Here is a 12,879-nt window from a genome sequence, read left to right as displayed (position 1 = left end):
ATACCAAAGTAGTATAATGTATAGAGCACCGTACGTACACATACTGAGCTGATACTAACTATTCAGGCTCGAGGGTGCTGAGTCATGCCGCATCCACCACATACTTCTATACTAGTAGTAGCTTTAGATAGTTCCTATCCTATCCTTTACCTTCACCTTCACCTTCACCTTTACCTTCACCTTTACCTTCACCTTTACCTTTACCTTCACTTTTACCTTCACCTTCACCTTCACCTTCACCTTCACCTTTACCTTCACCTTCACCTTCACCTTCACCTTCACCTTCACCTTCACCTTCACCTTCACCTTCACCTTCACCTTCACCTTCACCTTCACCTTCACCTTTACCTTCACCTTCACCTTCAACACTCAAAAGCTATGTCGGACTCACTACACCCGCCTCCTGCGTTCCTGGCTAAGACGCCTGAGAAGGTAACTCAACAGTTCATACGCGAAGTAAGAGACTCGGTCAATCATGCTATGCAATTCAGACCGTACAGAGTGACTCATGTCATCGCATTCCACTGGGAAAACGATAAAATGAATGTTCAACAGCTCGAATCAGATCTCCTTAGGACTTTCCGAAACAAATATGGCTTTCAGACAACATCTTTCAAAATTCCGCTGGTTGAGTCACACCTCAAACTTATGAATCGCTTGTGTGACTGGTCTCGAGAACGTCAAGGGGATGATGTTCTCAGAATCTTCGTCTACTCAGGCCATGCAGATGTTGTTGGTTTACACGTCACAGAGTGGAACTTAGCGTGAGCTATCAATCTCTTTTCTCTTCGTCCTGATATTAACTAACAAATCACAGGGGTCGCTCAGATCATCATTCTGGCATGTTGCTGGGTCCTAAGATTGACTGGTGGTCGATCCGACGGCCTATTGAGCAGTACTCAGGTCATTCGTGCTACATTTTCGATTGCTGTTCTGGAGGCACTGGGGCATTACGCCACTATGATGGGGCGGAATTCATGGCGGCGCGTGCTTGGGAACAAAATGCGACAGCGGATCCCAGATTCTCGTTCACGAAAATTTTGATCGATACACTTAATAGTCTAGGAGGTCGGCCTCCGACATTCGCCGCGATTTACAGTCAAATCTTCCGCCACGCTCAAACTAATCGAATTGGAGCCTGCCCAGTCCATGTCCCGAAGACCGGATCTTGCAGTGTCACAATCGGTCGATCTATGGACTCTCAGAGAATTACGAGAAGCATGGAACAAAACAGCTACCGAGTTTTGATCAGCGTGAAAGTTCGGGGGGATGTTCAACAAGATCCTGCTCAGTGGTCTGCATGGCTAACCCAAAATATCCCCAAGGGCATTCTTTCCACCGATGTGGTCGTTGAAGGCGCATTTCAAGGCTCTGGTCTCGTGCTTTTAACTGTCCCCATTGAAGTCTGGACTATGATGCCCAGGAATGATACGGCGTACAAGTTCATCGCGCACGTTTCCAGTTGCAACATCTTGAAACCAGCCCGTCCGACCGCTCTTCCTATTCGTTCCCCGCCACCGTCCGGTAAAGAGAATGTCCAAGGAGCACGCTAACGGAAAGCCGGATTCTTGCGCTTTGGCTTCGGTAGTCTCAGAAGCGTATGTAGCTTGAAAGCCAATTGCTATCGGCTATGCCAGATATTTAGCTATCACAAGATACCCAAAATTTCATGAAAATGGCAAATATTTGCTACTAATTTATGTCATCCTATCAAAATTCCTGTTGATGGTTTTTAAGTATAGATAACCGAAAATTATTCTAGAAATCCCAAATATGCCTAAACAACAATACCGCGGCGTTTCCAGCCCCGCCAGGCAGCTAACCAAGCCGCAATAGCAATCCAGACACTGACTGTGCAACCCACCGCCCAAACTCCAAAGCAGCGCCAGCCATGACACTGTCCGTCGGCAGATCCGGAGCCACTGTCTACGGCTTGTTGGTAGGCGGTCGAATATATGACACCCCAAAGTGCTGCGCCAAGGGCCGGCATCATGGCAACAATGCCCCAATTTGTGGCAAAGTTCTCCACGCCCCATACGGCTGAGATGAGAATTGGCGTGAGGGAGAATGCACTGCCGTATCCAAAACCGACAAAGGCGGTGGTTAGGTGGAATATGGATGGCTGCTCGAGAGGGAGTGGGGTGGATAGTATGAGATAGCCGATTGAGAGGATGAGTGCTGATGGGAGGAGGAAGGTCATTCTCGATAGGGTTGTGCGCTTGTCGTCTGATGCAATTTCCGATCGATGACGACTGCCTTCTGGGATTGAAGGGAGGAGATGCAATGCGGGTGGTGCGAAGAAGTCAGACAGAGATCCAGTGAGGAGTCGAGCGATTGTTGAAGTTAGAGCGACTGTGCTGACATGTGTTGATGGAAGACCCGCCGGTGGAGCGGCTTCCGGGGCGTAGGTTGGCGGAGTAAGTGTTGGGATGATAGTTCCGAGCTGTTTGCTTTCGTCAGAATGAAGTCCAGATAGATATTAGAAATCTTTATAGGTTTACTCACATTGTTAATGTAGGATTCTCCAGGGCCCGTGACAAGGAAGAACCCTGCAGCCAGCCACCACATGGTGGGATCCTGGAGAAAGGCACGCGTCTCATAATTAAGAAGCCAATTCTTTTTGCGGCGCTCTTCTTCTTCGCGTTTTCTTTCCTCTCGTTCGTCCTCTGAATTTGTCATTGAGCCCGTCTCGTCCGCATCTGAAGAAAATGTGCCGTATTCAGCAGCAGCCCTCACTTCATGACGAGGCCTGAAAAAGTCACTCTCCTCCAGTAGCCCACTGCGCTCCAATTCTTCGACAGTCTCATCAATGTATCTTTCCTCCTCCTCATCAACAATACGTAGCAGGAAAGTTCCGATGAAACCGGTCACTAGGAGAAGAATTCCCAGGAAAAGGAAGTAGCGGAACACATCCACATCACCATGGCTGCCATCAGCATTGCGCTCATAGAGAATATAAGTTCCAATCTGGCTCTGCCACATTCCGCTCAGTCCAAATGCTGCGATTGGAATAGCCAGCATTATTCCCTTATGCTTTCCACGACCATAGTTTTTGGCGCACGTCGCTACAGCAGAAAGATACATGCAACTTGTCCCCATGCCGATAAGGATGAAGGCCACGAGCATGACCCAGAATGGCCACCCATCACCACCGACATCAGAAGGTGGGCCCTTCTTATACGTGAACGCAGCAAGCAGGTATCCGACACCGAACATGATGCCCGAGCCCAAAGACAAGGGTGACGGGCTGTATCGATCGCATAGGAACCCGAACAACGGGACCAGGAGGTACATCGCTATCTCGGCCGCGATGGAGACCGCGTTGACCCGAAGTTGTGTGTAGTGAAGTCGTGTGAGCAGTAGATGTCCGTAAAGAGAGAACGCGGTGATGCTACCTGCACCCAGGCTAAATGCGCAAAGAGTAAATGTTAGCAGCAAGCAACAGACGGAATGTGCTTCAGAAACAGTAGCCTGTAGAGCACTGCATACCATGTAACGACTCCCCAAGCAAAGCTAACCACCCTTACGACCTCCCTATGCATAATCCGACGGTCACGCTCGACAATACCCTCCACAACATCGGTCAAGAGCCCATCATCGCTATTGGCACTGTCGCGCGAAAGTCGAGAGCGATGTGAGCCCGATCGAGAATTTCTGTACTGCGGACTCGGCTGTCCATGTTCGCCCTCAGCTCCGTCATGAAGTAGGGGCCGGTTCGCATCGAAGTCCCGCTTATCGATGGCCGAATCGGCCTGCCTTTCGGAGCTCGTCATCGTGTGTCAACCACAGCCGCAACCCCTCGGTGTATGGGTTGTTTCGATGCCGATTATCAAAGATGTGGGGAAAGGTTCTCAAAGCTTCGCTCTGGGGGGTTTATATCGCGGCCTGACTCACGGCCTGGCGGGGTTCGTCAGGTCAAGCGCCTCTCGGAGGTCCCTCGGCAAGTGGTAGCTGAGCTCCCTTGCGGAGAGCTCGAATGATAAGCGGCCGTGTCAGCTGGGTGGATCAGTTGCTGTGTTGTCCTGACTCCACCCTTACGTCATTCAACTGGAGGCACGAAGTCTTGGGAATGGGGAATGTGAGTAGCGTGGGAAGTATCGCTGGATTCAGAGGAGTTGTTATGTGCAACAATGCTTGTGTTCAATAATTCTAAATGACGTGAAGTGGTCAAAGACGTGATCTCAGCCTGAGGCTGAAGATTCCCGATTAGGAAAGGTGCTATTTTAGTAAGCGGGCGAGTATTCCGCCTTGCTGAAAGACTCACTACACTTGGAGAACTTTGAATAGATACAGTAGTGTTGCAAAAGTTTGAAACCGCCTGTTGACCGCTCTGATCTCTGCCTTCCCAAGGGGCACAAGCAGCTACCTACAGTAAGATGGAATAGGGTAGCTACTCTATTCCATCTTAGGTAGCTACTAGTCTGCCATTAGAAGGCGGTCGATAGTGGTGGGCAATCGGAGGTTTCAAAACTTTTGCAACGCCACGGTATCATATAGTATTACAGTGATGTCTAAAGTAAAAGTCCCAACGTAACTATTGAAAGGTATAGATTTTAGTGTCTAGACTGAGAAAGAGAATATCCATATACAACAAAAACACCAATGGGCCATGATCGCATCGGCCACCCAACAAATTGAAATGAAAATCAGACCCGAACCTGAAAAGAATCAACCCAGTTTGGGATATTTTCAAATAAAACAAGGCCGAGAAGTGAACCGGGAGGGAATCAAAAAGCTGGCTAATCTCATACACGCCGCGAGAAGGGGGAATGGAATAGGAGAGGAAAGAACACGAATTAAGCAAAAGAGCAGAGTCCGCCGGGTTCTAAATGCATCCAAGCGTTGATCAGGGTCATTGAAACATCCGTCGAGGTCGTTAGTCGTACCGTCCCTAAGTAAGGCCAGGGAACAGCTCGGGGAAGGGGGGGGGGGGAAAGGAAATAAGAATGGGAATGAGAATGGTGGGGAAACAAGCACAGGGTAACTCCGGGGTGGGAGGGGTTATCTAGTTATCCCCAAACGCCATGACGTCGACCCTCAAGCCGAATGATGAAGAACACAGAAAGAAGAGAAAAAGAATAGGAGAGAAGAGAATAGAAGAAAAGAAAAGAAAAGAAAAGAAAAGAAAAGTAGGATCACCTCAGAAACTGACTTCGCCTGTATCAGTCTCCATCACACTCTCGTCGTAGTATTGATCCGAGGGCGTCTCACGAACAGCAGGCTGAGAGCCAAGCGCGATTGCTTCACCCTCTCCGCGTTCCACGAACTCGTCCTGTGCGGTCTCTTTCAAAATTCGTTGAAAGTACATTCGGAGTGTTCGAAGACCTCGCAGATAGCCACGATCGATGTCCATCGGGTGATGTGGTGGACATGCCGTGTCGGCAGGAAGTTCGTCCTCGCCAGTGACGCAGTTTGCAAAGTCCACGATCTTCAGTTGAACTTTGGGAGTGTTGTGGCCATCTTCAGAGGTACGGCGTTGCAGCTTTGGCCGTCCGTTGCTCTGGGGTTTGGATTCCTGGGTAGAAGGGTCTGACTGTTCCCCATCATATAAGATCAAGAGACTGCTCGCGTATAGCCGGTATCGGTCCAACTTGCGAATCATATTCTCTAGCAAGGATAACTGCTCCAGTATATTTGGAATCTTTTTTGCTACGCTATTGTAGCTTACCCCATCGTAGAGAAATCGTGTCAGAGCATCTTGGAACTCACGGCCGGATTTCAAGTCTCGACCAAAGTACTTGTCCTCAAATATGTATTCCTGCTTTTTCACATTCCAAGCCTGCATACCGCATAGACGAACACCCAATTGCCGAGAGGTCGTTGACTGGCATTTGCGTCTCTGAGATTTCTTTTTCTTCTCATTCGCTTCGATGCCGTACTGTCGGGTGCCCATTTTAAGGTCAAGGACACAAGGTTTGTTCATGCCAGCTGTCAAGTCTTCCAGGAGTAGGAAAAACTGAACGCGCTCGTCTTTTCTCAGCAGGGCATCCTTGGGGTTACTTGGCAATTGAGACTCGGCACCATCCTTGCCTCCCATAGCAACTGCTGCATCATGAAGTTTGCTCGGGGATGTGAAATGATTTGTGTGAGTGTCAAGTGGAGTTTCTTTGGCTGCAATCAAGGTTGATGGCAATGCTGTGGGTGGTGCATTTAAGAGCCCTGGGGCGTCCCCCTCCATGGAGAAGATTTCATCTTCCCTGTCTCCACCGTAACCCTCATCGTCGAAAAATACAAGTTCACTTTGGTTGCGTGAATTGATACTTCCTCGCCTTTGTAAGCCACTGCCTGAGTGTCTTCTCCGGGACTGTTGACCGCGGTTCAATGAAGCTGCTCGGTTGAGATCATCTTCGGCTTTGTCTGTCTCGGCGCGGGTGCGCTTGTCTTCAAATGCGGTGGATGCCGATGATGAAAGGGTTATGCCATCCTTGGTCGAGGGTGCAATATCCATGTCCATAATCGGCGCGTCCAGGGTAGTGACTCTCGTCATCGTCAATGACGGTGGCAGGTTGCTCGATGTGTGATCCTCTGACAGGTTTCCACGGCGATACGGGATATCCGAGGCTGCTCTTGGCAAATTGAGATGCCCCCGGGCATGCCGACGATGTTGATGAATTGCAGGAGGGCTGAAAACCTCTCGAAGGACTTGTTCTTGAAGTTTCCGATTTACCGTCGTAGCGCCCCATATTTTAGCTTTTCGTTGTCTGACAGACGACGGATCAGAACCGGCCGCGATGTTATCAAGACCATCAGCAGAGCGCGGTCGCGTTAACGCCCTTTCAGCAACTCGTAGCCGTTGGGGCCGACCAAACAAATCGGCTGGGATAATATGGCGGTTGTTTTCGAGAATGACCTTGGGAATGACGCCGGTAATCTGTTTTTGGCTCACAATTCGCTGCGGTTCGGGGGCTTCTATGACATGAGAATTCACACTTGATGCGCCATTTGCTTGATGTAATTCCGGGGAGATGACGCCTTGCTCAGAGTGACCTTTCGTGCGCTTCGGGTTCTTGGAGAAAGTTACGTTGAGAACACCAATGTATCTGCACCGGCTTTGTTAGTATATAATTCGGGAAGGATGGCGGACAAGAAGTGCTGAGCTGGCCAGTCCCTCTCAGCACTGCCATCCAGGAAGGAGACGTACCTCGGCAAAAACAGCAACATATCAGGATGCCTCCGTTCGATACGCTCGTAGAATTCATTTTCACGATTGTTAAGCTGTTTGCAGACTGCACGTCTAGAAAAACGAAATACGGTGGTGTGGCCGCCCACCTGATGACGATAAGGCTTCAACTCCACTGCGCCGAGGGGGTGGGCTTGCGCCTAGGGGTAAATTTTGGTCGTTGGGTTGGCGTCGCGGTGGGTGTATCAGCGTCATCGGTGAGGCTACCTGTGGTAGAATCATCAAGGGTAGAGGAGTGTACACTCTCATCGGCAGATACAGATTCGGAGTCGGTAGTGGATTTGTCACCGTGATCATAGCTGTGTTCAGAAATCGTACCCAGAGGTTTTTCTGGTATGCCATCTGTCGGAGACCGAAGACCCGACAAATCGCCATGAAGGATCTTACTTTCATTCTTAGATCGAAAGGATATATCCACATGGCCGACCTCCTGCTGGGAAGATTTGCTACGCTCTTGGGGGACCAACATCAGCTCGTGGCCTGTCTCTGCAGCTGATATCTGAACTGTTTGCACACCATGGGGGTCTGCCTCTATCGGCTCTTTCCTCTGGTCATCTTCGGGTACAGCGACTCTTTCATGAGGAAAGTAGACTGCAGATGAGATTTGCTCATTTTCCTCCTCATCTTCGAACTGGGGCGAGTTTTGACCAGTCTCTTCATCAAGAGAGCTTAGAGACTCGTTGAAACGTTCAATGTGGGGTTCTGCTTGGAAATAATCCCGACTGCGTTCGGTATATTGAGTCGGGATACTTTTGGAGAATGAAGATCCGCGGCCTCCGCCAGGTGTGAGGTGGAAGTTTCGAATTTCTTCTAAGAGACTCAGAGGTAACGTCGGTGGGTTGCGCTTGAAGGGATCTTCATGATCTGCTTGACGAGGGGGGTCGACTGGAGTGGACGGCTCAAAGATTTGCCCATCACTCAATGAGGGAAGCGAGATACTTTTGCGAAGCGACACATCCTCGTCTATTGACGGCGTCGAATTCTGCTGGTCGAAATCCATCACGGAGTTCAAATCGGCATGCCCTTCGTGCAGCCGAGCTCGATCACGGTCCTCCCATCGTTTGCGGTCTGGGGAAGTGGTATTCTCCTTGAATAGACCCAGATAATGGCTGGATTTTCGACTGCGCACGTTGGAGGCTGGCTCCGCATTGGTGAGATTGGCCTCAATGGAATTGTCCAGTCGTCCCCGACGACCTCGATTCGGGTCTGTGAGGGGAGGAAAGGGGACAGCTTCTCCCTCCGGCGATGGCCAGTTGTGGCCAGCTGAGGGTGTCAACGTGCCAGGAGAGTGAGAGACATCGTCTATAGCTGAAGGAAGTAGACTGCGCTCAGTGGGAGTGTCTTCAAAAGCACTAGTATTCGTACCTGTTTCACCCGCAGGCACCGAGTGCACTGTAACACTCGCCTCCCCGTCTTGAGCCTTCAGCTGATCCGCGGATGAGATAGATGAGCGCAAGAGAGATAAGCGGGGGAGCCGAGAGGTTGAGTAGTGAGAAGTAGGGCGCAATGGGTAATGTCTGCGGGCGTCAACTTCCATGTGGGAAGGGTCGACGCAAGAACGGAGGGGGGAGACCTTGGAGGCAGGACTTGGAGATCCAGGCACATCATCGAGACCAGGAATCAAATTGACCTGATGGTCATTCTCATTCTCCACGACTTTCTCGGGGGGCAATTGTGGGGTATTAGCGCCGCTCTCCGAGGGCAGATAGTGAGTCGCAAAGATACTGTCACGTTCGGACAATTGAGGGCTATGGAAAGTGTCGGGACGGGAGAGTGTCTCCAAGGGTAAGGTATGGGTCCTTTTTAGGGCGAAGGCCGGGGTGGGCTGGGACCATTGACGGATGGTGGGGGATTCCGCGCGCGATGGGGACTGAGTCTCCTGCTGAGCCCCCTGGGACAACGAATGTTGGTCCTGCGACAAGTGGTGACGTGGGTTGACCGACGACAACTCGGCTTCCGAGCAATCATGTTGGGCGGGAGCAGCAGGTGTTACCAGGGGGTCAGGCAAGGAGTGTTCGGGAGCGGGAGGCGGGTTTGACATGGAGAGGACATTGGTCAGGCCTGCACAATCGGAATGGTAGGGACAGCGACAGATGGCTATTGGAGGGACTGGGGAAACTGTTCAGAAATGAGGGGAAGACGTTTGCGACACGGCGACACGGCAGCACAAAGACCCAAAGACGCGGCGAGACGGTTCGGGTACACAAGTCGAGGGAGAAGGAGCAGCGGCAGCAGTAGCAGCAGCAGCAGCAGCGAGACAGATGAGACTCTGGCGTCACGGAGAGCAGAAAAGACGAGTTAGTGGACAGCTAGAGAGAGGCGTTGAAGCACGTTGGCGGAGGACGAGTTCTTACAGGTTGCGCTGACCGTAAAATGGGGTCGGAAGGCCGGGATTTCACAGACGGCTTTCAGGTCTGAGCTTCAAGAGATAAAGGAATCAAGCTGCAGTTTGGAGCCAACGTAGGACAGTGACGCCGATCGTCCGTCACCGCCTTGAACAACGGGTGGATCCGATCGGGGCTTTCTTTAGCGGGATTTCTGGAGTTGGGGTTACTAGAGTCACTGGGGTACAGAAGACTTCTAGATGAGATGGAGCCAGGTGCAGATGAAAAAAAAAAGTTTGGAAGGGGGGAGGAGGAGGAGTAAGGGAGTGTGGATAGCGGTGGGTAGTTGGAGTTGGAGTTGGAAGAGGAAGAGGAAGAGGAAGACTCTTTTGGGGAACTTGGCGGGAGACAAGGAAGTTGCCTCTCTTTGCTCTCTCTCTCCCTCGCACACACTCTCTCTTTCTATCACTGTTTCTTCCTCTCCCTCTCTCTCACCCTCTCCTTGAATCACCCTCACCCTACATTTACTTTGCATCTGCGGCTTTATCTCCATTCCAGCGGCCATATCTACAACTGGCTTCCCATAGGGGTGCAGATCGGCGATCTGCACGACCTATCGACTCTCACCCCCCAAGGCCGGGCATTATGATTCGTGGCATCCAAATCTTGCAAGGGCCAGGACCACCCTCCTTGTGATGAGCCTGAGAAACTCGCAGTATCGAGCACGGGATAGATCATGGAATGTAACCACTACTCATGACTCAGTACAGTACCCAGGTGGCCCCCCCAGGTGGACAAAACAACTGGAGGCCGCTGTCTTTCCCCAGCTGGGATCCTTGGTCCGGCTCCCAACGGTAAGTCTCAACTTGTGGGGGCAAGGGATAACTGAGTTCTCGGGTCGATCAGTCGATTCTTGGAACGCTCTTCTGCATCACCTTGCACCAATCACCGATCCTCTTGTACGGCGTGCGGCCATCGTGGTCAGCCATAGGTGTCACTTCTTCATTTATTTCGGACAGCTTGATCCAGTGCTTGCAATTGGATGTGTTTGGTTTGACTTGGATTCGAGACATGCTCTCATCCCGAAGGATCCGGAGAATGTTAGCTTTTCTCCACAGAAGCAGCGGTCAAGTGCCAGGGGCAGCTGACCGAGCGCGATGCTTAATTTCCAGGTTGGTTTCAAGCACTGGGTGTGCACCGCCATCTGTGGCGTTGTTAGCAAAACTTACAGATCGGCATCATGAGGTTTGTTCGACTTGGAAGCTTTCAAGGATAGCCTGTGTCATGGGTAGGTTCCAAGTTGTAGGCAGCACTAACCCAGGTCCGTACCAATAGTGTGTTTGGCCATGAAGATACCGAAAGCCAAGACTTGGGGTGGTCTGGCAACCTGAAGTTTGGGATGCAACGACCTGACCTTGAAATTGAATATGTAGATGTGCGAGTTTATCTATACTCCTGGGCTCGTATATCGGATGGCCCGACTATTATCACGATATGACTCACCAGGGCGCCTTCCATACTTATATTCATGGGTTCGTGAGTGAATCGATCAATCTGAAGCAACTTGAACTCGACAGGCATTCATTCATGCGTTTGGGCAGCAATCTTGAAGGGGCCAAAAATTAGGACCGTGACTGAAAAAGCAAAAAAGAAGACCGCCGATCATGTTAGCTCTCCACTGTGTTGAACGAAGCACCCGATGTACTTACTACCTACAGTAGGCCAGACTTGGATTGATTATCTCAAATTGAGTTTGATATACAGTATTTCCGGAAATCGGTGTCACCCCCTACACTCTTTCATTGTTTCCCGAACACTAAATGCCAAGATACGCTAAACTACTTTTGCTCATTTGTTTTGAGAATGTACCGGAAATTACCGGATTATCATATTAGCGGGGGAAATGTTTATTACCTGTAAGGCGAGAAGCTGCAACCTGAGTGCCCTACGTTGACTTGCGCTATCACTCTACTGGATGTACTACAAACTATGGCTCCCAACCTAGCCAAGTCTACTCTGGGTCTTATTATAACATGATACAAAAGTGTGCCTCTAGCTGGATTACAGTAGCTGGTATCACGTGCTGTATGGCATCTGGGTATTCTGGCCTTTGGCCAATTCTATTCCCAGGAAGGCGCCCTTAGATCTGCGATGATACATGACTGGACAATCGACAAGCAGGGCACCTTGGAGGGTGAATATCTGGCGATAAACGCACTTGTCGACCACAGTCATCACAACGCTGTTAAGCCAGCATTGTGAAACCATGAATACTTACATCTCGTGGAAAACAGCTTGGTTAAATGTGGGATGAATCTCGAAAAATTATTGCATAGTTTGATTTCTGATATCTACAAGCTTTGGAAGAGTAGCACATATGGTAATAGGCAAAACAATTTCCCGATTAAGATGCAGCAAACGTGCAGAATAGGATGCAATGATAGATATAGAACTTGCAGATATCTGCAGGAATAGCCCTAGAACCCTAAAGCCCCTAGAAGCCAGTCCGAAAAGGGTAATACGGAGGCATTACAACGAGCGAATCAGAGAAGCGTGTGGCAAGAGAGTCCATATATGAATGGTAAAACCTTTTTCACTACGTTCTCGCGCACACGTACATCCAAGTTTATTAACACCCTTCCTCTCACTTCGTTCATTTCAGGGCACTTTCAAGATGGCAAGGATGGAAAGTATAAAATGTACAATTATGTACCGCTTTTACATTGTAGTTATAGACTCCGTCATCGCTCCTTTCATGATACAGTATAAAACTTCTACACGACTATAGATATCTGAGGCCTTGAAGGATCTGGAGAAACATAAATATTAACCTCCTCATCAAAGATTAAAACTTCGAAGGCACTTGTCAAGCAAAGGCTTGATCTTAGGAATAGAAGAGGTAATGATAACCGTGTTGTTTTCAACACTATTTCGAGTCAGAATGATGGAGACAGCAGCGTAAAAAGGTGATAATCTTACGTATACCAGATGACCAAAAAACGGAGAGTATCTGAAAGGCAGGTTAGTTGACTCTAAGGGATTATGGTAATGTCGCGATACATGGCTGATCCTGTTTTCCCAAGCCTTCAACGTAAATAGTCTTCATAACACTGCCGACGGTAGCCCTAGGTTGTTATTAGGGAATATGCGACGTATTAGATAGGACGATTTATTCAGCTCACAGGATGCTTAGAGACATGGTAATCATGAGTGTTAATTTTTCCAAAGGTTTCACCTTGAGACGATATATGAGTGCTGCAGCCAAGACCGTCAGCGACAAGTCGGTAAAACTGTTGAATGCTATCTACAAATCAGCCATGTATACTCTTGTAAATGATTTGAAAAATGAAAAGAAAAATTGAATAGAATACTAAC

At 49.6% G+C, this 12,879-nt stretch overlaps 3 protein-coding genes across 3 annotated transcripts; 1 reads left to right on the top strand and 2 right to left on the bottom strand.

Moving 5' to 3' along the window:
• Positions 1-378: 378 nt before the first annotated feature.
• On the top strand, positions 379-1,553 carry N7509_005561 (uncharacterized protein; the record flags this gene model as incomplete). The annotated part of the gene is made up of 2 exons (XM_056630198.1): positions 379-764; positions 818-1,553. The coding sequence occupies 2 exons, from the start codon at positions 379-381 to the stop codon at positions 1,551-1,553; spliced, it is 1,122 nt and encodes a 373-aa protein (XP_056489500.1).
• Positions 1,554-1,777: 224 nt separating this feature from the next.
• Positions 1,778-3,773, bottom strand: N7509_005560 (MFS transporter; the record flags this gene model as incomplete). Its single annotated transcript, XM_056630197.1, has 3 exons — positions 1,778-2,443; positions 2,506-3,406; positions 3,490-3,773. The coding sequence occupies 3 exons, from the start codon at positions 3,771-3,773 to the stop codon at positions 1,778-1,780; spliced, it is 1,851 nt and encodes a 616-aa protein (XP_056489499.1).
• A 1,367-nt stretch (positions 3,774-5,140) lies between these two features.
• On the bottom strand, positions 5,141-9,221 carry N7509_005559 (inositol polyphosphate kinase KCS1; the record flags this gene model as incomplete). The annotated part of the gene is made up of 3 exons (XM_056630196.1): positions 5,141-7,040; positions 7,142-7,234; positions 7,297-9,221. 3 exons carry the CDS (start codon positions 9,219-9,221, stop codon positions 5,141-5,143), a joined length of 3,918 nt encoding a protein of 1,305 aa, XP_056489498.1.
• Positions 9,222-12,879: the final 3,658 nt, after the last annotated feature.

The sequence above is a fragment of the Penicillium cosmopolitanum genome (genome assembly GCF_028827165.1).
Source record: "Penicillium cosmopolitanum strain IBT 29677 chromosome Unknown utg000006l:49.0-5199605.0:1.0-5204138.0, whole genome shotgun sequence".
Taxonomy (NCBI): domain Eukaryota; kingdom Fungi; phylum Ascomycota; class Eurotiomycetes; order Eurotiales; family Aspergillaceae; genus Penicillium; species Penicillium cosmopolitanum.
The sequence above is the reverse complement of the archived record's forward strand: the minus strand, read 5'-3'. Positions and strand labels throughout refer to the sequence as shown.